At 41.0% G+C, this 27544-nt stretch overlaps 1 protein-coding gene across 1 annotated transcript; it reads left to right on the forward strand.

The window, feature by feature from the left end:
- Window positions 1-13678: 13678 nt before the first annotated feature.
- snai2 (snail family zinc finger 2) lies at window positions 13679-15464 on the forward strand. The gene is made up of 3 exons (XM_061979887.2): window positions 13679-13926; window positions 14026-14547; window positions 14649-15464. The coding sequence occupies exons 1-3, from the start codon at window positions 13848-13850 to the stop codon at window positions 14828-14830; spliced, it is 783 nt and encodes a 260-aa protein (XP_061835871.1). The 5' UTR covers window positions 13679-13847; the 3' UTR covers window positions 14831-15464.
- The last annotated feature ends 12080 nt before the right edge of the window (window positions 15465-27544 follow it).

Consider the following 27544-nt stretch of genomic DNA (forward strand, 5'->3'; position numbering starts at 1 on the left):
GCGTGGGGCTACTTTTTTTTCTTTGGAATCTGCGCAGTTTGGGGACGTCTCTCTCTCTCTCTCTCTCTCTCTCTCTCTCTCTCTCTCTCTCTCTCTCTCTCTCTCTCTCTCTCTCTCTCTCTCTCTTTACACTGCCTTTGCTCACACTGCGGTTCAACGTGTGAGTGTGTGCGTGTGTGTGTGCGTGTGTGTTCTTGTATATTCTACCCTTCTTGAGACATCGACAAGGTAAAGAACAAGTTAGGACCGAAATCATGGTCCCAATACGGAAAACCATTGCATCTGATAGAGGGCCGAATACTAGAGTCCGTGAACATTGCTCCAAAGTCAGGATTTTTTTGTTGATTTAATGTGCATACAAAGGCAAACATTGGCAGGTGCAAAGGCAGCAATATATGATGAAACAAGACGGCAGCAAAAGAAGGACTTCCCTATTCATACCTGGAAAAAACCCGCCAGATGAACAGCTGATTTTACAACTTCCGGTGCTGACGTAAGACCACCCGCGTCCCATATTTGACCATAGGATGAACAAATACACTACAGTACTAAGACTATAGTGGCCATTAACAGTGTGGGTGTGTGTGTGTGGGTGTGTGTGTGTGTGTGTGTGTGTGTGTTTGTATTTCTACCCTTCTTGAGACATCAACAAGGAAAAGTACCTTCCATATAAAGACCGGTGAACAAGTTAGGACTGAAATCATGATCCCAATACGGAAAACCATTGCATCTGATAGAGGGCCGAATACTAGAGTCTGTGAACATTGCTCCAAAGTCAGGATTTTTTGTTGATTTAATGTGCATACAAAGGTAAACATTGGCAGGTGCAAAGGCAGCAATATATGATGAAACAAGACGGCAGCAAAAGAAGGACTTCCCTATTCATACCCGGAAAAAACCCGCCAGGTGAACAGCTGATTTTACAACTTCCGGTGCTGACGTAAGACCACCCGCGTCCCATATGTGACCATAGGATGAACAAATACACTACGGTACTAAGACTATAGTGGCCATTAACAGTGTGTGCGTGTGTGAGTGTTTGTATTTCTACCCTTCTTGAGACATCAACAAGGAAAAGTACCTTCCATATGAGGACCGGTTAACAAATTAGGACAAAAATCATGGTCTCAAGCATTGCATCTAATAGAGAATGTCTTATTTGCACCCCTGGTGGTGAAATCTATCAAAATTAAGGTGGTCCCAAAAATGAGGGATTTTTCAAATGGACTCTGTTGCAAGTCTTGTGTATTCTTTGTAACTTGTTTGTGTGTGCTATAGCTATTGAGGTTTTTTTTTTCCAGGTCTAAGTCTGGACCCTCTCCCCGGGAGTCCAGCCTTAGACTGAAAATTTTTTTACTCACCCCACACCCCACCATTTTTCCACCTTTTTAAGGGGCGCCGGAAGTTGGCTGACCCGTCAGTAATGTTTGTCTGCTTTTGAGTGGAACTGTGCTAAAAACTGTGTGTCGGTTTTAAAAGTGCTCCCAACTCTGGTCAACAAATGAAATAACAAGTGTGTGTCAAAATTTGAAGTTTTCCCCCTCCTGCCAACATATGTATCTAAAATCTTACCTTTTTTATATTAACATAGTATGCATATATTATTAATGTTGTAAATACAAATCTTTATAAGGGTGGTCCTAAAGAGGTAGGCATTTTTTGCAGGTCTCAAGAAGGTAATAAATACAATAATGTGTGTGTGTGTGTGTGTGTGTGTGTGTGTGTGTGTGTGTGTGTGTGTGTGTGTGTGTGTGTGTGCGTGTGTGTGACATATCGGTCTATTGTTGGGCACTCACATTGTTGCAGGCATCTATCAACTGACTTATCTTATCTAACAGAAGTATATACTTTTTTCAATTATTTATTTTCATTTTATTTGAGACTTTAAAGTTATTTTGAAAGGTTTTATCCCTCAATTAGCTTCAAGAGCCTTACAACTACTGAGGTCCAAAAAGTATCAGGGCAATTGTTTGCCCTTTTTTGACCCTTTTTTCTGGCAACTACTCCGTCCATATTTTTCAACCGTTCCACCGTCCAAACATTCCTCCTAACAAGGACAAAGAAACAAAAATTCCCGGTTTCCCCGAAATTCCAGGAATTCCTTAATACCATTTGTCACTTAAAAATGTTACCACTTCAACATTTCTCGACCGATTTGAAAAATTTCAACTCATTCAGAAAATTCAAGTCTTTTAACATTTTCCCAAAAATTCCCGCTTTTCCCTAAATTCCCAAATGTCCATGAAGTTCCAAATACAATTTGGTTTTTACTTTTATTCCTAATCAGTGTGGCGACCTGTCTGTTGAAGATAAGGAGTTTTGTGATTTCAAACGGTGAGTTCGCCACAGGGCTAGTAACAGTGTGTGTGCTTGTCGGCAGGACGGCTACAAACGATGAAAGGTTTTGACTTTGTTTATGAATAGAAAGTTGATGCATCACTCTTTTGCTATGTTTATGGGATGTGCATTACTTTATAGCACTTTATATTGTGTTCATAGTGTACAAACTTTTAATAAAATGTGGACTTTTTTCGAGGCTGAAACCCAATATTCATGTTTACCATGTTTCTTATGGAGAAATTTGCTTCAATATATGAACTTTTTTTAATTTTACAAAACCCCGTTCAAGAACCAATTAAGTTTGTACATCGGGGCTCCACTGTCACGGCCCGGGTGCACGTCTGTGTGCATTAATGTGTGTGCTGCGCGGACCGCACTTCCAGGATCGCGCCAGGCAGCAAGCGGCTGCAATCAATCACCAGCAATCAGCGCACCCGTGGCTGATCAGAGGACCTGCTGTCATAAGCCTGCACAACATGCTATCCCGCGCCAGAACGTAGTCACCTGTCCTGTACAGTAAGCATATATCAAATTCTATGCATTCTTGCTCTCTCTGTGTTTTCTCCCCCGTCGTGTTTATTGCCTCGTTTATTGTCTCGATCCAGCAGCCTCCCTCCGTTCCCGCGTTACGAGCTGTGCGTCTTGCCTCCCCGCGTTCCCTCTGCTTCCCTGACTGCCTCTTGGATCTCGACCTCCCGCCTGGACACAGACTTTCGACGCCCCGCTATAGCCCCGACTACCTGCTTGTCTCACGGACCCTCAAGCCTGCTTTTCCCTTTGGGACATCCGTCTCTCGCTCAACACACACGGTAACACTCAGTTAATTCCCACACATAGTCGCGCACCATACACACTCTTGGAGTCTTGGACTCCATTTTCCTTGTTTATGTATATTATTATTTGTTATTAATATATATATATATATATATATATATATATATATATATATATATATATATATATATATATATATATATATATATATATATTATTATTTGTTATTAATATATATATATATATATATATATATATATATATATATATATATATATATATGTATATATATATTTATGGATGGATATATATATATATATATATATATATATATATATATATATATATATATATATATAAAGCATAGAGCTAATACTACGACCCTGTTGTCTGTGCCGTCTCCTTCCCCCGGTACACAACATCCACTGTACTTTGCTACAAGTAATTTCTTGAATTCAAAGGTTTCACCTTTTCAAACCACTGAAACTCGCAACTTTCTTTGGCCCCTTGGTGGATTATTTTGCAGTCCTACTCAAATGAAAAAACACAGCGACCGAGTGAACGTGTGGGATTCTTTGTTTGCGCATAAACAGATACGTGAGCATCCACATAGTCACATTACACGCTAATATAGCGTACAGAGTTAGTTATTGTAAGCTGCAACCCAACAATAAGGCGTGATAGGGTACACTAGTGCACATAATAATGTACTTCAGAAAGTATCGAGAAGCAAATGCGTGTTCCCTGTGGAGCGTCTTCTTCTGAAATTCTCAGCTATGGGTCACCTAGTTGTCCTGCAGCTTCTGGAGATGCACGCCAAGCGAGGGGTGGTGTGATGCTAAAAATACATGCATGATTCCACACATTTCAACAACAGCAGCCAGTGCTACAGTCGTCTTACAATATTGTGGTTATCTCCATACGTAGTGATCAGGAGGAAGACATTATCTGACAGCTTTATGAAACCAGCACTGTGTTGTTCATATAAAGGATGGGGTACTATGATGCTGAATAATGCATTACAGTATATTATACAGTATGCTGTACCAATCACTGGTGGAGTGCAAATAAGCTCCCTGGTGGCTGTGAATGGTATAGGAGATGACATTAGCGCAATGGCCGGTTATGTTCCATCACTTAATTATACAAGGCTTCATTACTGCAACTTTCCTAACATATTTCCTGTTTACTACTGGTGAAGAATTACATGAATAACCAAAGAGGAGCGATCGCAATAACCAAATGAAATGCCTATGTTGTGAATGATTCCATGCATACACTATGTGCGTTTTACTGTGAGTTTCAACTTCCCTAACTCCTGTTTATTTCTGTTACTCAAGGTGGAGGTTATCATTAATATCTAGCAGGTAGAGAGCATGTATCAATTGTATGAAATGTCTTTGTTGTGCATGTGTTCTTGCATGAGTAAGTTCACCGTGGACTTTAAATTAACGTACCATCTACTATGCAAGGTGGCAGTAATAACTGGGAGTAGGGGCCATCACATTATGTCTAGATTGCATGCTGACAGGAGCTCATGCGTGAACTTGGTATTAGCGGGCTTACACTTTATGGGGAGTCTTTCTATTATTGTCTATTATGTAAAGTGGGGGAGGAGCTTGCGCGTTAATTATATGGAAAGTTTACGTTTTGCATGTGCCCATGCATGAGGGAGTTTACCTTGAGCTTCAACTTTCCTGACTTAGGGGTTCATTTCTTGTTCCTTTCTATTATTCATGGTTGGAGTTATCGTTAAAAACTGGCAGAAAGGCGCAAGCTCTTCATCAGTGGCTTTGAAAGTGGCCATGCAGGAGTGAGTTTACAGTACCATGCTTTGACTTTATGGACTATGACACATTTTTCCTATTCAATTCTACAATGCAAGAGGGCAGATATCATTAATAACTGGACGGATGAGTGATCGCGGTAATTGTATGACACGTTTATGTTGCATACGGACATGAGCTCATGCATTTTTATTTTTTTATTTTTTTATTTTTTTTTCCAGGATGTTGGCAGGAGCTCTGTGCTCTTGTATCATCCTTTTGTGTTCCTGATGTTTCCCTCTTGTCTTCATGTGTTGTTGTTGTTTTTTTTTGCCTTTTGGTTCAGGACCCTTTGGGACAGTGCGACGAGGGGTGCCACTTTCGTGACTTCTGCAGTGCTTTTTTTTTTTTACTTCTGGATCTGCTTCCCGGGAGCCTTTTGGCCATGGAGACCAGCTACTGGGGGTCTGCCACACCAGAGTCCGTTTGGAGAGACTGGAGGAGATGCGGATGAAGAGACAGGGCTGCGGAGTGAGCGCTGAGCATCGGGACGGACAAGCTTCACAGTGTCTTGGCTGAATGAGCAGGTATTGGACACCTCGGTCTCCTTAGACGCATCCTCGCTCATCCGTGCGGACTGTACACTGGCCGAGAGTTGGTGGGCGGCCGAGGGTGGAGTCGGCTCTCTTGGTTGTTTTGTTGGGTCTGCTCCTGTCTCTGGCCATACTTCCCCAACCCCAGCAGACGATGGCGTGGAACACCGCAGAGGCCACTACAGTGTATATGTTTGGTTTTTTTTAAATTAATTAATTTATTTATTTTTTGTAGCTGTATGTAGAAATGGCTGGTTGCATCAGCTCTGCCCTTTTAATGTATTTAAAGGGGAACATTATCACCAGACCTATGTAAGCGTCAATATATACCTTGATGTTGCAGAAAAAAGACCATATATTTTTTTAACCGATTTCCGAACTCTAAATGGGTGAATTTTGGCGAATTAAACGCCTTTCTATTATTCGCTCTCGGAGCGATGACGTCACGATGTGACGTCACATCGGGAAGCAATCCGCCATTTTCTCACTTTCGTCGGTGTGTTGTCGGAGGGTGTAACAACACGAACAGGGACGGATTCAAGTTGCACCAGTGGCCCAAAGATGCGAAAGTGGCAAGAAATTGGACGAAATTTGTTCAAAATACGAGGCTGTGGGGAAAGCCGACGAAATGGTCAGTCGTTTGTTCCGCACACTTTACCGACGAAAGCTATGCTACGACAGAGATGGCAAAAATGTGTGGATATCCTGCGACACTCAAAGCAGATGCTGACATCAACTCCAAAACTGGACAGATCAGCTTTCAGGAAAAGAGAGCGGATGAGGGTATGTCTACAGAATATATTAATTGATGAAAACTTTATTCATTACTCGCGGTTTTACGTAAATTATTATACATAAACTGTGTTTACCAATAATTTAGCTTAAAAACATTTAAATGCAGACAGCCCTGAAATGGGCAGACTGCACTCTCAAAGTGCATGTTGTTGCCAAATGTATTTCATATGCTGTAAACCTAGTTCATAGTTGTTAGTTTCCTTTAATGCCAAACAAACACATACCAATCGTTGGTTAGAAGGCGATCGCCAAATTCGTCCTCGCTTTCTCCCGTGTCGCTGGCTGTCGTGTCGTTTTCGTCGTTTTCGCTTGCATACGGTTCAAACCGATATGGCTCAATAGCTTCAGTTTCTTCTTTCGGGGATGACTGAGCAGTATCGGACACATTATTTTCCCAAACAAATGTTCCTTCTCCTCACAATGACAACATTTCCTTTTTGCTACCTGCCTCCACACTACAACCATCTGTTTCAATACATGCGTAATCTGTTGAATCGCTTAAGCCGCTGAAATCCGAGTCTGAATCCGAGCTAATGTCGCTATACCTTGCTGTTCTATCCGCCATGTTTGTTTGTATTGGCATCACTGTGTGACGTCACAGGAAAATGGACGGGTGTATATAACGATGGTTAAAATCAGGCACTTTGAAGCTTTTTTTAGGGATATTTTGAAAAAAACTTCGAAAAATAAAATAAGCCACTGGGAACTGATTAATGGTTTTAACCCTTCTGAAATTGTGATAATGTTCCCCTTTAATGTCCTTTGTGTTCTTTGATGTTTGATGTTTCCCTTTTACACACATGCTTATGTGTGCTATGGCTATGAATCCCCCCCCCCCCCCCCTTGGCCTCAGTCTGGACCCCCTCTCCAGGAGCCCAGGCTTAGACCTAATTTTTTTTTTCCTCATAACCCCCCCAACGTTTATGTGTTTCTCACCTTTTTTTTGTAAGGGGCGCCGGAAGTTGGCAGACCCGTCAGCGATCCTGTTCTGTCTCCCTGTAATGTTTGTCTGATCTTGAATGGGATCGTGCTGAAAATCTTAATTTCCCCTCAGGGATTAATAAAGTATTTCTGATTCTGATTCTGATGAACAAGCATACTGGTGGTCCTAAACTTCATGCACTATGAAGACTCTTTTGATCGATTACTATCATTGTAAGGTGGCAGTTATTGTCAATAACACTTGGATTGTGCAAGTGTGCATGTGTTTGTGTACCTTTAACCTAAAGAAAAAAAGCTTACATACAAGTTCTTTATACGTTTGATTGATTGATTGAGACTTTTATTAGTAGGTTGCACAGTGTATTCCGTACAATTGACCACTAAATGGTAACACCCGAATAAGTTTTTCAACTTGTTTAAGTCGGGGTCCACTTAAATTGATTCGTGATACAGATGATACAGATATATACTATCTGTATATATACTATATACGTAATGACAGTTTACTAGAGCAAAGGCTATTTTATCATCCAGTCTCCTGGCTTCAGTGGCTAGATTCAGGCCAGCTCCGTTACACACTGAAACATACATTTTAAAACTTGTTTGCAGAGTTCCCAGACATCTGCAGTGACTAAAGGGTGCCATGAGATGATGACTTACACTGTATTGCGGCTATTTGCTGCTGATTTAAGGGGATTTGTGCGTACGCGGCGAGCATGCCAACAATGTAGGAAGCCGCTAAACCCATCATCGCATTGATTTAAGGGAGCAATTGAAACATTTTTTTGTGTGTGTGACGAAGCGGAGAAATCAACCCTTTTCTTATGGCGAATTTTGCCCAGTGAAGAAGTTTTTTTTAATATTTGTTAAAGTTGCTGTGTTCATACTGGGAATGCATTAGAGGACACCAAGGACGAAGCATCCTCTGTTGTGATCTATCAAAACAACTGGCTGCACATTTGAGAATGACTCAGAGCACTCCCTCTTTTCATTACTCCCAGCATCTGCATGCGCCCGCCGAATGCACTGAGGACAATTTCTCCGCCGATGATTGGCGTTTTCGTCTGGAAAAATGCCTCAGGCCGGTGAACGTTATTGATTTCTTGGCTTTACCTTCAATGGAGCCTTTTTCTGTCGGATCACCCCAAACCTGGAGTTATTGCACGTTGATAACCACCACGCTGCTACCTATCGTCCAAACCATGCAGAGACAAAGAAAGGGATCTGCAATTATGTTTACGAGATAAGATAAGGACTTCACAATTAACTTAACCCGCCCCAGACAAGTGGGGGTTGCTCGTATCTGCTGACCCAGCCAGGATCTTCTTACATCAGCACAGCTAAGCTCTTTTTGCCTTCAAAAGTTGAACACAAGGGGGCGTTGACTGATAACTTTGCTGTACTTTGTCCACTTCCAGCAGCATGAGGACAAATTTGATTATCATGGCCGACCTTGAGGGGGGAGTGGGAGGAGAAGCGGCTTCACTTTCTTACATTTGCATTTCAAGGAGTGACGCCTTATTGCATTAGCGGGAATGTGCTGCAGAAGGACAGTGGGGATGTTGCGTGCATGCAACGTGTCGTCTGACAGTGCAACAGCTTACTGGCTTGAATTAGATATGCACATAATAAACGAGCCCATGTTCTTGTAGTCTACACATTGTCGCCACCTGTTCAACATCGGCTGCACCCCGAAACATGAATAATCAAGTCTACACAGGGTCTAAATCAAACTGTGGTACGAGTACCACTGGTTAAGAGAGTACGGCCAACTACAGGACGCCATGACTGCTACTAACTTTGAGCCGATGCTGGGTGTTTACGCCGCTTCATAGTTAGTTTTTCCACGTGTAAATGTCTTTCCAGAAAGAAGACAAGTATGGGAAGTGAAGGTTCGCCATCAACACTGGAGAGCCACCGATTACAGCGTCTTGTGCGCGGTAAACACGCAACACAACATCTGCGTTTTGTTCAGGAGAAAACACAAACTAATACAAATAATAACAGAATGCGTGTTTCGCCAAAAAAAATACTATCTTTGAATGTAAGTGAAACTAAGATAACGCTGTTATTAGATAATAGTGAACAGAGAGATTTAAACACAAATAGATGGAGTAGATATTGTAAAATAAATCTAATTTTGGGTGTGATAATACATGTGAAAATAAACAGGAAATAACACAAAAATATACAAAATAAAGTGGCAAGAAATATGTCAATGATGAATAAAGCAAAATATGTTCTGGACCAAAAATCACTCAATTTTTTCCACTGCTCGCCAGTGTTACCTTATCTGAGTTATTGTGCAGAAATATGGTTGAAATAACTACAAAAGTACACTTAAACACTTAGCATGTTACAGAGATGAAAGATCTGTTAGAATAAAACATAATGAGTGATTACAAATACATTGCAGGCAGACACTACAGTTGACATACTTCACACAAAGGTCATATTTTCTCTATGATTGTTAGTCCAAACCTATGAAGATTTTAGCAAAAAAGTAATTTTTTTGGTCGATCTCTGTATTTACGTTTATTGCGCCGTCGGGTCGCGTGTTAGAGTGCCTGCTGGTCACAAAACATTACCGGAATGTAGCAACAGAGTGCGTCAAATATATATAAAATGATACTTTCACAAAATAAAAGCATGTTCAATTGTTAGTTTATGAGCTGGAGTATGTTTAGAACTATATATCGACAGATTATTTTTGGTTTATTTTCTCAGAAAAAACAACATCAATGCGACAGCAATTGCGCACATGTCCTTGGTAGCAGTCATGGCGCCTGTTATTTAGTTGGCCATACTCGCTTTATACACGACTCTGCCACTGGTGGTACACGGGCTCTATCTAGTAGCAGGGCCGGCCCGTGGCATAGGCCGTATAGGCAAATGCTAAGGGCGCCGTCCATCAGGGGGCGCCATGCGAGTGCCACAAATGTTGGAGAAAAAAAAAAAAAAAAAAAAAAAAGTTGTTACTATTATTTCTAAATACAAAAAAATAATCTCACGTTAATTAAAATGCAAAGTAAAGCCTATTTAATAGAAATATTATTTGTTACAACATTGCGCCCCCCCTCCTCCCCCCGCACGGTGCGCCCTCTCCCTTCCCGTATCATGACTCTTGGACTTCACCACATCAAAAAATCAACACAAGATGTCAAAACGGCCAAAACTGTCAGGTGCCCAGGGAAGAAAAAAGAGAAAAGAAGAGGAGGAGAAACGAGAAAAAGACAGAGGTAGCAGGTAGGTAACGTTAGCCTACATGAAATTATTTGTCTGTTACAGAATGTGATAGTAACCTGGCTTTTTAGCATTAAGCTAATGTTACATGATTCGGCAATTGCTAATCAATAAATAGCTAGTTCCGTTTTAACGTCGGGTTAATATTGTGGAGGGGGCTAAATTGTTATGGAAAATAATAATGTAACGTTAGGTAATTACAGTACTCCCACCTTACATTCCTCAGGGACATTTGTATTAGATCTTTTAAGCAGGTGTTTTTTGTTTACATTGTTATTGCCTTCTGGTTAGCTATGTTTGCCCTGCAGGTAATAGTCACTTTTCCACCCCTTTATATATTAGGTATAGTTGTAAGTAAAAAAAAAAGGTCAAAGACAAAGCTATTCGGGTTCTTGTGAGTATATACACTTCACTGCCGATGTGGGGGGGCGCCACCTAAAATCTTGCCTAGGGCGCCAGATTGATTAGGGCCGGGCCTGTCTAGTAGTAGGCCAAATAATCACTTAATTATATATTTTAATGACATGACTCAAGCCATTATCCAAAGTTTATCAGCTTTTAATGGAAGTCATTACAATCTGACTACTGTAGGCCGTAATCAATGCCAACATATACAATTAAGACACAAACAGAACCGTCTTACTCTTACATTTCTATAACACTGTTACAGTTCAAACAGTGTGTAATGTTACAGTGGCCAAAGTGTTACATATATTTGATAAATAAATCCTGATCCTTGTTTTTAATAAATACTTAGGCCTACTATGCTACTGTATTTTAATGTTGGTCATTATGGGGGGTGCTTGGAGAGCCAAGTTTTTTCTGAGGTGGTACTTGGTGAAAAAAGTTTGAGAACCACTGGTCTAAATAGTACAATAGAGATTGTATCAGTAATTGCATTTAGAAATTTGACATTTTAATTTTGACTAGAAAAGTAATTTTTGCTTGTATTTTTTCCTGAGTGTGATATTATAATATGACTAAACTGACATGAACACTGCAACAGTTTGCATCTCAAAGTATCAATTGCGTTAGCCTATTTTGAAACGTAATTTTATTATTGTAAAATGCCGACTTTATTAATGTGAAATTCTCTAAAAAATTGCAATTTTACAAATAGATTATTGTATTAGTTTGACTATTGTCCTTGAAAAAATACACATGGTTCTGGTTTTTTTGGACTTTATGCTAGTATTAATATTAATTAATATTCCTTTTTTTGCTTAAAATATGTTTTCACTCTGGTAATAAACAATATTTTACTTCTTTTTTTTTTTTTTTTAATATCTATTTTGTATATTTTTACAATGGGTAAAAGTTGAAAAAAGTTAAGAAAAGTTTTCAAGTTACAGCTTTTTTTCGTGGAAAAAAATAATACTTGAGTCTCAGATATTTACTTGGATTTTCTTGCGGTAAATACACTTTTTTCTCATATTGTATTGTTTTATTTTTATAATGGCCCTGACATTCTTTAGTAGATCAATGAATCAATTAATGTTACGCCAAACACATGTTTTTCTTCCCTGATTAATTACATATTTTGACATGTTGCTTGAAAATTAATTTCTTCCTAAATATATTATAATATGACCCAACTGACATGAGTCCAAGTACCAATTACGCAATTTAACATATATCATTGCAACTTTATTCTTGCAAGAATAGCCTCTTTTTGTTTTTTAAACACAATTTTATTTTTGTAAAATATTGACTTTATTCATGTAAAATTCTCATACAATTTTCAATATTACAATTGGATTCCTTTATGACTTAGATTTTTTTCCTCAATATTTATTCTCAAAATTATAACTTCATTTGAAAAATACTTTATTCTAACATTACATTATTTTAGCGTAAAAAAAAATACAACTTCACTTTGATAACAGACAATGTTTTTACTCAATTAAAAAAAATATTGTAATTTTTACACTCAAACTAGTTTGAAAAAAATTGAGGAATTGATAAAGTTACAGCTTTTCTTTGTGACTTAATTCTCAAAATATTGACTTTCTTTTTCATGAATACTCACATCTTAATTTGTTTATTTTTCCTGCGTAAAATACCAATTTAAAATACAACAACATTCTTACAAAATAACAAGATTATTCTTGTGATATCACTTTCTTCTTATGGACTGACAATATTTTGTAAATCAATGAATGAAATACAAAAAAATGTTTTCTTACCTGACTGTTTGTATTTTTTGACATGTTACTTGAAAATTCAACAGGTGGTGTTTTTGCATGCCTTAAACCAGTGGTCCCCAAACTACGGTCCGCGGCCCACATCCGGCCCGCCAGCGTCCAAAATCCGGCCCGCGGAAGTCCCAAGTAAAAAAAAAAAAATACAATTATTATTATTGTTTTTTTTTTTGTTTTTTTTTAAATCTGTCCTTTCTAATTCATGTTATACCACCTGTTACTCTTGGTGTCTCTTAGCTGCTCAGGCAAATCATATTGTCTAAAAATGCTTTTTCCCATCTATAACGAGAAATCATTGCGCGAGGAATATATATATATACAATTTAAAGATTTAATTGAATTATTCTCATACAAGGATGTTTTTAATGGAACGTTATTATTTTTGTAAAATTCTGACTTCATTCGTGTATGATTCACGTAAAATTTGCAATATTACAATTTGATTCTCGCATGATTAAACTTTTTTTCTTTGAAAAAGAGATCATCTCAAAATATTATGACTTTATTTTCAAAATCGAAACAACAACAACTTCACTCTCGTAATTGGCAACGTTTTTACCCTATTAAAACCTTTTTTTGTTTGTTTTTTTTACTCTCGAAATTTTTCAATAAATTGAGAAATGTATATTTATTTTTGCACAGTTACAACTTTTTTTTAATTTGTATTCAACTACACATTCATTCTTGTATTATCACTTTTTTCCTCATCGTTTTGTTTTCAGCATGGCCCTATAATGCATGATTTAAAGTTACACCAATAACGTGTTTTTTTTCCTGATTAAGAAATTGCTCTTGAGTGCCTTAAAAGATTACTTTTTGCTTGCATTTTTGCAGAACGTGAAGCAATCAAGCACTACATGCACGCTGAAAAAGTTGCACAGCAAAGCACCTGTTTAGCAGCGAAAACCACGCCCACTGCCTTATTTGGGTGCCCAGCCCCCCTTGCCCATGCAAAACAAGACTTTTAATTGGTTCCAGCGCTTCCTGGAGGCATGTAGATGTGGCAGGAGGCTCCTCCCACGCACCTGATGGGAGTATTTACGTCTCTTTTACCGCAACTCTCAGCACTGCTCTCACTGGTTCCAACATGACTCCCCACACTTGAGCAACGAGGATTTCCGTCTCTGCGCGCACACTCGAGTAACGTCCGTTCGTGGAGTTTGCAGTCGGTGAAAAAGTTTTGTGTTCCCAAAATGCCACGCTCCTTTCTGGTGAAGAAGCACGTCAACTCCGCCAAGAAGCCCAACTACAGCGAGCTGGAGGGTCCGACAGGTAAAAAAAAAAAACTTTGCAAAGTTGTTTTGAAACAAAAAAAAAAAAAAAAAAAAAGTTGATGCGAGTGATTTTTGATATATTTTGTCCCGATTTCAGTGCTCATCATGCCGCATTTCTACAAGGGCCTCCCGCTGCCTGTCATCCCCCAGCCGGAGTTCCTTAGCCCGGCCGCGTACAGCCCCATCACGGTGTGGACCACCAGCAGCCTGCCGCTCTCCCCGCTCCCCAGCGACCTCTCCCCGCTCTCCGGATACCCTTCCTCGCTCTCCTCCTCCTCCTCCAAGGACCACAGCGGCTCGGAGAGCCCGAGGAGCGACGAGGAGGAGCCGCTGCTGCTCTCCAAGCTGGCGGAGGGCGCGCAGGACGCGGACAAGTTCCAGTGCGCGCAGTGCGCCAAGTCCTACTCCACATACTCCGGACTGCTCAAGCACAAGCAGCTGCACTGCGACGCCCAAACTAGGAAATCCTTCACTTGTAAATACTGCGAGAAGGAATACGTCAGCCTGGGAGCTCTCAAGATGCACATTAGAACTCACACTTTGCCCTGCGTGTGCAAAATATGCGGCAAAGCCTTCTCCAGGCCCTGGTTGCTGCAGGGACACATCAGGACGCACACTGGTGAGTTTCTGTGAGGCCTCCATACTTGCATGCACTCTTCTTCTTCTTCTTCTTCTTGTGTGTCTCACCATTTTGTCACTTCTTGTGTCATTTCCTGGCAGGAGAGAAGCCGTTCTCGTGTCCTCACTGCAACAGAGCGTTTGCAGACCGCTCCAACCTCAGGGCTCACTTGCAGACCCACTCGGATGTGAAAAAGTACCAATGCAAGAACTGCTCCAAAACCTTCTCCCGGATGTCTCTTCTGCACAAGCATGAGGAATCTGGTTGTTGTGCAGCACACTGAACACAAGGGATACTCTTTTTCCACTAGGAGACTCTTTTTTTTTTTTTTTCCTCCCTGCTTCTTGGTTTTTTTTGTTTTTTGTTTTTGGAAGCGGGGAGTCTTCAGTTTACCTGTGCTATTCATGCACTTTCCGCATGTCTGCAATCTTCCAAATGCCTTCACTTTTGCTCTGACAGATCAATTCGAGGGGGAAAAAGCCAAGGGAATACTGAAGCCATTGTTACTACTTCTTTTTAATTAGGAGGGGGAAGAAAATTTGCACAATCATTACAAGAGAGATTGCCATAGTCCTCCTTTAAAGTGCCTCCGTTTTTTTACTCTTTATATATTTTTTTATATTATACCGAATGTAAGCTTGACTGCGATGATTGTACATTTGTGTTGTTTTTTTTTTACTCTCATGACACTTTGGCTAATAAAGTCTCATGGCTTTTTGTAGAAATTGGAAGCACGTTTTTTTCTCCTGTTTGACACTTTTAAACGATATTTGGAAGATGCTAAAAAAAAAAAAAAGGATGTGACTCAGCTCTGAAAATCAAGCCCGAACCCGTTCCCGCAGGGCCAGGCAGACATCAAACTGTGTTGAAATGTAACACATACAAGCTATATTGATCTGCACTTACTTGTTAGACCCTCTGAGGGCCCACCACTTCTTCTTTAGCCTGCGGAGTGTGTGTGCGCTGGTTAAACATGACAGCAGAACCTCCAAAAGCCCCAAAAAGATCCGTTCCTTGGTTGACTTCCAAGTTGGTCTGTAAGTGTAAAACACAGTGTAAAAGTGAATTCATCTGTTCCAGGGTCAACCTGTTGCCATCATAAAACCTTTATTAGCTGTGCAAGCAATGTTAAAAAGTCTTAAAGGTTTTCCAAGCCACCTGGACTGATGGAGCGGGACCCTCTACTTGTACAGTACAGGCAAAAAGTTTGGACACACCTTCTCATTCAATGTGTTTTCTTTATTTTCATGACTATTTACATTGTAGATTGTCACTGAAGGCATCAAAACTATGAATGAACACATGTGGAGTTATGTACTTAACAAAAAAAATAGGTGAAATAACTGCAAACATGTTTTATATTTCTAGTTTCTTCAAAATAGCCCACCTTGTGGTTAGAGTGTTCGCCCTGAGATCGGTAGGTAGTGAGTTCAAACCCCGGCCGAGTCATACCAAAGACTATAAAAATGGGACCCATTGCCTCCCTGCTTGGCACTCAGCACCAAGAGTTGGAATTGGGGGTTAAATCACCAAAATTATTTTCTCAGGCGCGGCCACCGCTGCTGCTCACTGCTCCTCTCACCTCCCAAGGGGTGAACATGGGGATGGGTCAAATGCAGAGGGTAATGTCACCACACCTAGTGTGTGTGTGACTATCAGTGGTACTTTAACTTTGCTCTGATTACTGCTTTGCATATCTTGGCATTCTCTCGATGAGCTTCAAGCACACCTGTAAAGTGAAACCCATTTCAGGTGACTACCTTTTGAAGCCCATCGAGAGAATGCCAAGCGTGTGCAAAGCAGTATTCAGAGCAAAGGGTGGCTATTTTGAAGAAACTAGAATGCAAAACATGTTTTCAGTTATTTCACCTTTTTTTGTTAAGTGCATAACTCCACATGTGTTCATTCATAGTTTTGATGCCTTCAGTGACAATCTACAATGTAAATAGTCATGAAAATAAAGAAAACGTATTGAATGAGAAGGTGTGTCACAACTTTTGGCCTGTACTGTACATCCTGTAAAAAATGTTCTTTTAGATTAAACCGGTCCTAAATGTACCTTCACTGTGAAACAAATATTAGTACATTTCAGTGTGCAACTATATTTTTTCACAGTAAAATACTGTAACCAAAATTGATGTAACACTACAACATATTGTTAAAATGAAGACATCCTTATATTTCAAAGCAATCAATTGTCATGTCACAGTCAAATACTGTAATCAGAGTCCTCTGTAGCATCACAACAAATGACTGTAAATTCAAACTCTTAAGGGGATTTGTTGCACACCTGTGTGCAGCAAGTAGCAATATGCTGTTAAACCAAGAGAGGAATTAACTCTACAATTACAATTGTGAAGTTCCAGCAAATAGTTGAGACGTCACTGTGATTAACTGTAAAACCACAGTTCTGCAGTAACAGCGAATTGCTCTAAAGATATTTCACAGTAAATTACAGTACTGTGAAAGTAATGCATTTATTAGCCTGTAATCTACTGTGAATTTACAATGAACATGTTTACAGTGTTATTGTGCAATACTAAGATATTCAAATACTGCAGTATAGCGGTGGTAATAGCTGGCTGGCAACTAGCGCGCTAATCGCTAGCTGACATCTAGTGCGCTAATCGCTAGCTGGCAACTAGGGGCGCTAATAGCTAGGTGGCAACCTGCGCGGTAAGAGCCTGATTTACTGAAGGTTTTAACTTTTATTTACGAGTTAGAATGCAAAAAAATGTTTTTAAATCCATCCGTCGTCATGTCTTTCATTATGATTGTGAACAATAGGCAAAATTACAAAAAAAAAGTGCAGTCCCACTTTATGACACATTGTGAAGTTGGCGCCCTCTATTCTTCCGTGTGGAGGTTGCAAATAGCCCTGTTGAAATAACATTCAAATATTTTTTACAAACATGTCACACTCGTGCAAAAAGAAGTTAAACACTGTTAAAACTTGCAAACGATACCGATTCAGTACTAACTACGGGTCTGAGTTACTAAAGGTTTGCATGTACTAAAACATGTTCAAAACTGATAGCACACACAAAGCTGATGTACTAAACGTGTGCAAAATGGATAGCGTCTGCCCTCTGGGAAGCGCTACAGGTGCATTAAAACCAAAACAAACAGGCTAAAGAACAGCTTCTTCCCCAGGGCCATAACCATCCTGAACGGACTGCCCCATTGTCCCTTCTCTTCGGTGCAATAACCCATTCCACCAACCACCCTGTTTTTGTTTTGTTTTCTCATGTATATATTCATTTCACACCATATTCATTGCACTTCTACATTTTTTATATTTCTATATATTTGCACATTGTTTTTCTAGCATGCACACATCGCACTGTATGGAATGGCCTCAATCTCGTTACCTTGCGTAATGACAATAAAGCTGATTCTGATTCTGATTCTGATTCTGAAGTGTGCAGAAAAGGGCGTGCGATTCATTTTGCGTCTTCATTAATACGCAGATAATATGCTGATTGTCAGAACACCCATAATACTGGGAGAAGAAAATGCAAATACAATTATTTAGCACGCGCAATGTGATTTATCAACACTCATCACCATTTTGCGAGCGCTATTTTGTGTTTTATTTAGCACGTGCAAACTTACAGTTCTACACACGGTTGCAGGATCGGTGCTCGCGATGCAAAAAACAGACAATGGACTGACGAGAATCCTCCATCCTACGTGTGTGTGTCAACATTTTGGACGGTCAAAAAAAAAACATTCAGCAATTTCCTTTTATAATTTTATTGATTCTGGATAGGGCTGTTTAAAACAAATTACATTTATGTGTTTTAGTGCCTGCTGGCGAACTGTTTTAATGTTTCTTTTTTTTGAATTTAGGAAATATAGTACTATATTTCCAACAAAAAAAGATGTCTTTCATTGTGCATTTTCTTACGTTTGAGTCATTCCAGACGCACGAATGCTGGTGCACAGAATTAAGTGTCAGCGTGCCAAATATATTTCTGTTGTCTAGATTGCGACTCAGAAAAGATGCGGCAGATTATAAATGTGTGCTGCTGGTTTAGCATGAACAACATGGACGTGCCGAAAATGATCATGTCCGTGGTAAAAGCCACGTATGCACGCACAATCCTCATTTAAATAAGGCGGTCTGCACCACTTTCAATGGCACACGCAGTCTTAGTAGATCACTGTGGGGGGGCGTGGCCTGCAGACCTGCAGCGAAGCGGGGTGTGCCAGGACTGGCTTCGAGATCAGCGACAGGTGCGTAGATGACCCAGCTGAGAGTTGTTGATGGTGGAACAGGAGAACGAGCACGAACGAGAGTGAGACGGAGACGCACAGAAATGACTGAAAAAGAACACAAAGAACATTTATTGCAAAATAAATCATTGTTCACAAATATGAACAAGGCTGTCATGTCCGTCATTGGTGGTCCAAGGAACCCGGAGAAGCGAGACCTCCACAATCACATGCAACACGCCCGCTCATAATGCGCGCAATTTTATTTTTTGCACACTTTTTAGTGCACGGTGTTTGGATCTTACTAAAATCAGGTGGCGGCTAGTATGCTAATCGCTAGCTAGCTTAAATGTTAACATACATATAATATTACTGTCCAGTTGTTTATTCATGTTTTTTTTTTAAACCTGCAAAGTACAGTAAGTAGGGTGGCAATGCTACGGACATTTTTAACTAAACTAATGTATGTTGGATTAGTGTTATTGTGAAATTAAACACATCTACATATTTGGAAAAATTGTCAGGGAATATAAAAAATTAGAGATGTCCGATAATATCGGCCTGCCGATATTATCGGCCGATAAATGCGTTAAAATGTAATATCGGAAATTATCGGTATCGTTTTTTTTATTATCGGTATCGTTTTTTTTTTGTTTTGTTTTTTTTTTATTAAATCAACATAAAAACACAAGTTACACTTACAATTAGTGCACAAATCCAAAAAACCGTCCTCCCCCATTTACACTCATTCACACTCATTCACACAAAAGGGTTGTTTCTTTCTGTTATTGATATTCTGGTTCCTACATTATATATCAATATATATCAATACAGTCTGCAAGGGATACAGTCCGTAAGCACACATGATTGTGCGTGCTGCTGGTCCACTAATAGTACTAACCTTTAACAGTTAATTTTACTCATTTTCATTAATTACTAGTTTCTATGTAACTGTTTTTATATTGTTTTACTTTATTTTTTGTTCAAGAAAATGTTTTTAATTTATTTATCTTATTTTATTTTATTAATTTTTTTTAAAAGTACCTTATCTTCACCATACCTGGTTGTCCAAATTAGGCATAATAATGTGTTAATTCCACGACTGTATATATCGATTGATATCGGTATCGGTTGATATCGGTATCGGTAATTAAAGAGTTGGACAATATCGGAATATCGGGTATCGGCAAAAAGCCATTATCGGACATCCCTGTAAAAAATATATTAAAAAAAAAGTCCAATCAACCAAACATTTTACTTCCACGCTGCAGTACATCTGCAGACACCCCAGGGTTCACCGTTCATGGACCACCTGTTGAAGACCATGAAATGAAAAACACTTTGAAGACACGTTATGGTGCAGCAACAGGGTGATGTCACCTAGTGGCCTTGCACAGGTATTACAAGATCAATATGTACAGTCTTTCCCACAGAACTGCAATCTATTTGTGGTGGTGGGTTGAGGGGGAGGCGCTACATGACATCATCGTTATCCATACAGTAATGGGTGGGTATTTATATTGGACGCTGTAGGAAAGCGGAATAAAGATGTGGGAGAAACGAAAAAAACAAAAAAAATATGAAAAATATTTCAAATGAACTTTTGGTGCGTCTTTTTGATGTTTTTCTTTCTATGTCATGAATAGGAAGGAGCTGCATGTGAGTACTTTTAGGCGACACCCGCTGTTCGTTGAGAAGAGCAATATGTGCTTTCATGTCAGATCCACCAAAACTCTCCAATAAGACCAGAAATGTGTTGCCTTTTGAAAAAAGAGAATCTAGAAGGGTCTGATTACTTGCTACATGCAAATTTAACACACTGATCCCTCCTGCTAGGTCTTCTTATTCTCTGGCAGGTGCATATGTGCTGTGTTACAAAGCAGAGTTACAACGCATACTGCCACTTATTGAATGGAGATAAGCTGATGGATAACAACAAGCGACATTCAAAGACAGTCCCATAATAAAGTGTTCATGAGCGAGGTACAACATGTAGTGGAAAATCTATTGGTGGCAGTCCAAATTAATTTGTGGTGTGTATGAATAAATGTATATGAGGAACACTGAGGTAACTTTTGGTCAAACAAAAAGGCGCGCTGGTCATTAGCCACCATGCTTTTAATCGATCTGCTAGTTATGTTAGCATATGACCTGTAAAAAAAAAAAGGTGAATTTATTGTAAAATTCAAATTGTACAGAAGCATTCCTGTGTGATTTTCTCTTTCATTTATGGTTCTATGGTTATCATCACACTTTTCCTGTTTGCCATCAATGGGCGTGCCACCAATGACACTTGTCGAGTCATAGATTCCTCAAGCGAGGTATTCTAAAAGGTACTCTTAGCAACTCCAGTGATTTTTGTTCTAAATAAAACACAAATATTTAGGCAACATAGGCACATATGCATGCATAAAATAACTGTACATATGGAAATACTGTCCAAAATTAGCATTTTTTTTTTTTATACTATGTTGAACTGTATCATTCCTATTCAAATACTATTATATTATATTTTAAATAATCTTTTTCTTTGCTGGAATATAAAATAAAAAGAAAGAACATTTTAAGCTGAATTGTGTGTTGTACATATACAAGTACATATGCATACTTACACTCATGCACATAATCACGTTTCATCAAACATATATTAACGTTGTTGCCCTAGGGTAAACTGGGTATAACACATGGCACACGGACAAAGCTTAACCTATTGTGACTATAACAATCTACAAGGTTAATGTAGGTTGCTTCTCTTTCTCCCCCTCCATTTTTCTGCATTCTTTCGTATCTCAGGTTATCATTACGTATATGTATTGTTGCATTTGAACAACTGTATTGTTGATAATAAAGGTAAAGTATTGGTATTGTTCATTATCAATAGCGCTATTTCTATTGGTATTTGAATTGCTCCTTATGTAGTGTAATAATGCTCATTGTCATTTTTGTATTATTTTTTATTTTCGCTAACTGCTTTTTTGCTATTACTTTTACCATCATATTTGTACATGTCGTATTTGCTGATGTTGCTCTATTGTTGTTGTTGTTGTTGTTGTTGTTTTTGTCCCTCTGTCTAATCCCCCTCTTGTCCCCAGAATTTCCCCTTCTATTTTTTCTCTTTCTATCCCCTCCTACTCCGGCCCGGCTGCACTAAATGGTAATATAAATACATTTAATAAAATCAAATACAAATAAGGCAACAAGTAAAGTAAATCTGAACAGCCGACATGGGCATCTACATCAACTTTATGATTTGCCTGAGAAGCTGGACAGGACAAAAATAAATAAATAATTTAAAAAAAAAAGCTGAATTGTGATGCCAATTGGTGAAGGCAAAAATGCTGGACTTGTACAGAACGAAATCAAAAAACTGTGAACACCAAATACATTTCATAGATAATGGTTTATATGCAGAAAACAATGAGAAATACATATAAATGATGAATAAAATGCACAAAAAAACAATTAAAATCACTTTTACCTTTATCATGTTGGCAAAGATGGTGACAAGTGGAGCGGTATAAGGGGAAAAGATGCCCCATCTTACTTTTCAATAGTGTTTCTCACCTTCTTTATCAAAGTGCTGGTACTCGCAACTTTCTTTGGCACCGTGGTGAATTATTTTGCAATCGTACTCAATTCGCCATACTAGGGTTGTACGGTATACCGGTATTACCTCGCTTGAGGAATCTATGACTCGACATGTGTCATTGGTGGCACGCCCATTGATGGCAATGAGACTCCTCCCACCCCCACCAAGCCCTCTTTTCACTGCTGGACTCTAGAAAGAGGTTCCGCAGCCTCCGTAGCAGAACCTCCAGGTTCTGTAACAGCTTCTTCCCACAGGCCGTAAGACTCTTGAACGCATCATAATAATCCCCTCAATTCCCCCCCAAAATGGATGAACTCGCTGGAATATAAAGACAATATAACATACATCCATAAACGTGGATGCATATGCAAAAGTGCAATATATTTATCTGTACAGTAATCTATTTATTTATATCTGCACCTTATTGCTTTTGTTATCCTGCACTACCATGAGCTAATGCAACGAAATTTCGTTCTTATCTGTACTGTAAAGTTCAAATTTGAATGACAATAAAAAGGAAGTCTTAGTCTATGTCTAAGTCTATTAGTATAGTACCGCGATACCAATGAATCATTTTCGGTATATTTCCGTCTCTGAAAAGTACCGGTCCGCCACCTTTGTGGTGTCATCCAAAACTAATGTAAAGTATCAAACAACAGAAGAATAAGTGATTATTACATTTTAACAGAAGTGTAGATAGAACATGTTAAAAGAGAAACTAAGCAGATATTAACAGTAAATGAACAAGTAGATTAATAATTCATTTTCTACCTATCCATCCATCCGTTTTCTACCGCTTGTCCCTTTTGGGGTTGCGGGGGGTGCTGGAGCCTATCTCAGCTGCATTCGGGCAGAAGGCGGGGTACACCCTGGACAAGTCGCCACCTCATCGCAGGGCTCATTTTCTACCACTTGTCCTTAATAATGTTGACAAAATAATAGAATGGAAAATGACACAATATGTTACTGCATATGTCAGCAGCTAAATTAGGAGCCTTTGTTTGTTTACTTACTAATAAAAGACAAGTTGTCTTGTATGTTCACTATTTTATTTAAGGACAAACTTGCAATAAGAAACATATGTTTAATGTACTTTGTGTCATATGTTTTAATGTACCCTTTTTGGATTCACTCGAGGGAGTACTTGAGAGTGCTCCCCCGGGTGATTCCCTCGTTCTACTGGGGGACTTCAATGCTCATGTTGGCAGCGACAGTGAAACCTGGAGAGGCGTGATTGGGAAGAATGGCTGCCCGGATCTGAACCCGAGCGGTGTTATGTTATTGGACTTTTGTGCCCGTCACAGATTGTCCATAACGAACACCATGTTCAAACATAAGGGTGTCCATATGTGCACTTGGCACCAGGACACCCTAGGCCGCAGTTCCATGATCGACTTTGTAGTTGTGTCATCGGATTTGCGGCCTCATGTTTTGGACACTCGGGTGAAGAGAGGGGCGGAGCTTTCTACCGATCACCACCTGGTGGTGAGTTGGCTGCGATGGTGGGGGAGGGTGCCGGACAGACCTGGCAGACCCAAACGCAACGTGAGGGTTTGCTGGGAACGTCTGGCAGAGTCTCCTGTCAGAGAGAGTTTCAATTCCCACCTCCGGAAGAACTTTGAACATGTCACGAGGGAGGTGCTGGACATTGAGTCCGAATGGACCATGTTCCGCGCCTCTATTGTCGAGGCGGCTGATTGGAGCTGTGGCCGCAAGGTAGTTGGTGCTTGTCGTGGCGGTAATCCTAGAACCCGTTGGTGGACACCAGCGGTGAGGGATGCCGTCAAGCTGAAGAAGGAGTCCTATCGGGTTCTTTTGGCTCATAGGACTCCTGAGGCAGCGGACAAGTACCGACAGGCCAAGCGGTGTGCGGCTTCAGCGGTCGCAGAGGCAAAAACTCGGACATGGGAGGAGTTTGGTGAGGCCATGGAAAACGACTTCCGGACGGCTTCGAAGCAATTCTGGACCACCATCCGCCGCCTCAGGAAGGGGAAGCAGTGCACTATCAACACCGTGTATGGCGAGGATGGTGTTCTGCTGACCTCGACTGCGGATGTTGTGGATCGGTGGAGGGAATACTTCGAAGACCTCCTCAATCCCACCAACACGTCTTCCTATGAGGAAGCAGTGCCTGGGGAGTCTGTGGTGGGTTCTCCTATTTCTGGGGCTGAGGTTGCTGAGGTAGTTAAAAAGCTCCTCGGTGGCAAGGCCCCGGGGGTAGATGAGATCCGCCCGGAGTTCCTTAAGGCTCTGGATGCTGTGGGGCTGTCTTGGTTGACAAGACTCTGCAGCATCGCGTGGACATCGGGGGCGGTGCCACTGGATTGGCAGACCGGGGTGGTGGTTCCTCTCTTTAAGAAGGGGAACCGGAGGGTGTGTTCTAACTATCGTGGGATCACACTCCTCAGCCTTTCCGGTAAGGTCTATTCAGGTGTACTGGAGAGGAGGCTACGCCGGATAGTCGAACCTCGGATTCAGGAGGAACAGTGTGGTTTTCGTCCTGGTCGTGGAACTGTGGACCAGCTCTATACTCTCCGCAGGGTCCTTGAGGGTGCATGGGAGTTTGCCCAACCAGTCTACATGTGTTTTGTGGACTTGGAGAAGGCATTCGACCGTGTCCCTCGGGAAGTCCTGTGGGGAGTGCTCAGAGAGTACGGGGTATCGGACTGTCTGATTGTGGCAGTCCGCTCCCTGTATGATCAGTTCCAGAGCCTGGTCCGCATTGCCGGTAGTAAGTCGGACATGTTTCCAGTGAGGGTTGGACTCCGCCAAGGCTGCCCTTTGTCACCGATTCTGTTCATAACTTTTATGGACAGAATTTCTAGGCGCAGTCAAGGCGTTGAGGGGATCTGGTTTGGTGGCTGCAGGATTAGGTCTCTGCTTTTTGCAGATGATGTGGTCCTGATGGCTTCATCTGGCCAGGATCTTCAGCTCTCACTGGATCGGTTCGCAGCTGAGTGTGAAGCGACTGGGATGAGAATCAGCACCTCCAAGTCCGAGTCCATGGTTCTCGCCCGGAAAAGGGTGGAGTGCCATCTCCGGGTTGGGGAGGAGATCTTGCCCCAAGTGGAGGAGTTCAAGTACCTCGGAGTCTTGTTCACGAGTGAGGGAAGAGTGGATCGTGAGATCGACAGGCGGATCGGTGCGGCGTCTTCAGTAATGCGGACGCTGTATCGATCCGTTGTGGTGAAGAAGGAGCTGAGCCGGAAGGCAAAGCTCTCAATTTACCGGTCGATCTACGTTCCCATCCTCACCTATGGTCATGAGCTTTGGGTTATGACCGAAAGGACAAGATCACGGGTACAAGCGGCCGAAATGAGTTTCCTCCGCCGGGTGGCGGGGCTCTCCCTTAGAGATAGGGTGAGAAGCTCTGCCATCCGGGAGGAGCTCAAAGTAAAGCCGCTGCTCCTTCACATCGAGAGGAGCCAGATGAGGTGGTTCGGGCATCTGGTTAGGATGCCACCCGAACGCCTCCCTAGGGAGGTGTTTAGGGCACGTCCGACCGGTAGGAGGGAAGACCCAGGACACGTTGGGAAGACTATGTCTCTCGACTGGCCTGGGAACGCCTCGGGGTCCCACAGGAAGAGCTGGACGAAGTGGCTGGGGAGAGGGAAGTCTGGGCTTCCCTGCTTAGGCTGCTGCCCCCACGACCCGACCTCGGATAAGCGGAAGAAGATGGATGGATGGATGGATGTTTAATGTACCCTAAGATTTTTTGTTAAAATAAAGCCAATAATGCAATTTTTGCGGTCCCATTTATTTAGAAAAGTAGCGAAAAGTACCGAAATGTATCAAAATAATTTTGGTACCTGTACCAAAACATTGGTATCAGGACAACACTACCCCATACATAACCGGGAAATTTGGGGCGGAAATTTTCCGTCCAAAACCGAATCATACGAAAATATCTGACTACCGTATTTTCCGCACTATAAGGCGCACCTAAAAACCACAATTTTTCTCAAAAGCTGACAGTGCGCCTTATAACCCGGTGCGCTTTATTACGATTCATTTTCATAAAGTTTCGGTCTCGCAACTTCGGTAAACAGCCGCCATCTTTTTTCCCGGTAGAACAGGAAGCGCTTCTTCTTCTACGCAAGCAACCGCCAAGGAAAGCACCCGCCCCCATAGAACAGGAAGCGCTTCACCCGCCCCCGGAAGAAGAAGAAAAAACGCGCGGATATCACCGTACGTTTCATTTCCTGTTTACATCTGTAAAGACCACAAAATGGCTCCTACTACGCGACAAGGATCCGGTTCATAAAAAGACGCAATCTCTCCATCCGCACACGGATTACTACCGTATTTCACAGCAACTGATATTCCTGTGAACTGCACTGTGGAACGGGAGCACGTACGGTGAATATTCGCACCACAGGGAATGAGAAGTCATCCTTCACTGTGGTTCTAGCTTGCCATGCTAACTTCCACCCAGGGTGATATTCAAAAGGAAGACCTTGCCAAAAGAGACCTTTCCAGCCGGCGTCATCATAAAAGCTAACTCGAAGGGATGGATGGATGAAGAAAAGATGAGCGAGTGGTTAAGGGAAGTTTACGCGAAGAGGCCGGGTGGCTTTTTTCACACAGCTCCGAAGGCGAACACACCTTCACTAAGACGGGCAGATAGCGCCGGTCGACATACGCCAACATCTGCCAGTGGATCGTAAATGCCTGGGCAGATAGTTTCGGTCACAACTGTGGTCCGAGCTTTCCGGAAGGCAGGATTCACAGAACTGCTGCACAACAACAGCGACACTGAATCCGATGACTTCGACGAGGCGGAGCCGGCCATTTTTGGATCCCACGCTTGCGCAACTTTTCAATTCGGACACTGAAGACGAAGAATTCGAAGGATTTACGAATGAAGAATAACTTCAGAAGGTGAGCGCTATGTTTATTTTGTGTGTTGTGACATTAACGTTCGAGCAACATTATGTTGCTATTTATTGCTCTACACCATTTTGAATTTTACTATGTTTGTGATTGCACATTTGCGTACATTTTGGGACAGAGTTGTTAGAACGCTGGTTTTCAATATATTATTAAAGTTTGACTGAACTATCTGACTGTTTTTTTGACATTCACTTTAGCGCAGCGTTTTTTTGACATTCACTTTAGCGCAGCGTAGGCGCGGCTTATAGTCCGGGGCGGCTTATTGGTGGACAAAATTATGAAATATGTAATTCATAG

This window comes from Nerophis lumbriciformis, linkage group LG19 (assembly GCF_033978685.3).
Source record: "Nerophis lumbriciformis linkage group LG19, RoL_Nlum_v2.1, whole genome shotgun sequence".
Lineage (NCBI taxonomy): Eukaryota > Metazoa > Chordata > Actinopteri > Syngnathiformes > Syngnathidae > Nerophis > Nerophis lumbriciformis.

Bases quoted from the DNA above. Each gene is read 5' to 3' on its own strand.
- snai2 (XM_061979887.2), top strand. From the start codon at position 13,848: ATGCCACGCTCCTTTCTGGTGAAGAAGCACGTCAACTCCGCCAAGAAG. The intron at 13,927-14,025 runs GTAAAAAAAAAA...TCCCGATTTCAG, and splicing joins CGAGCTGGAGGGTCCGACAG to TGCTCATCATGCCGCATTTC. The intron at 14,548-14,648 runs GTGAGTTTCTGT...ATTTCCTGGCAG, and splicing joins ACACATCAGGACGCACACTG to GAGAGAAGCCGTTCTCGTGT.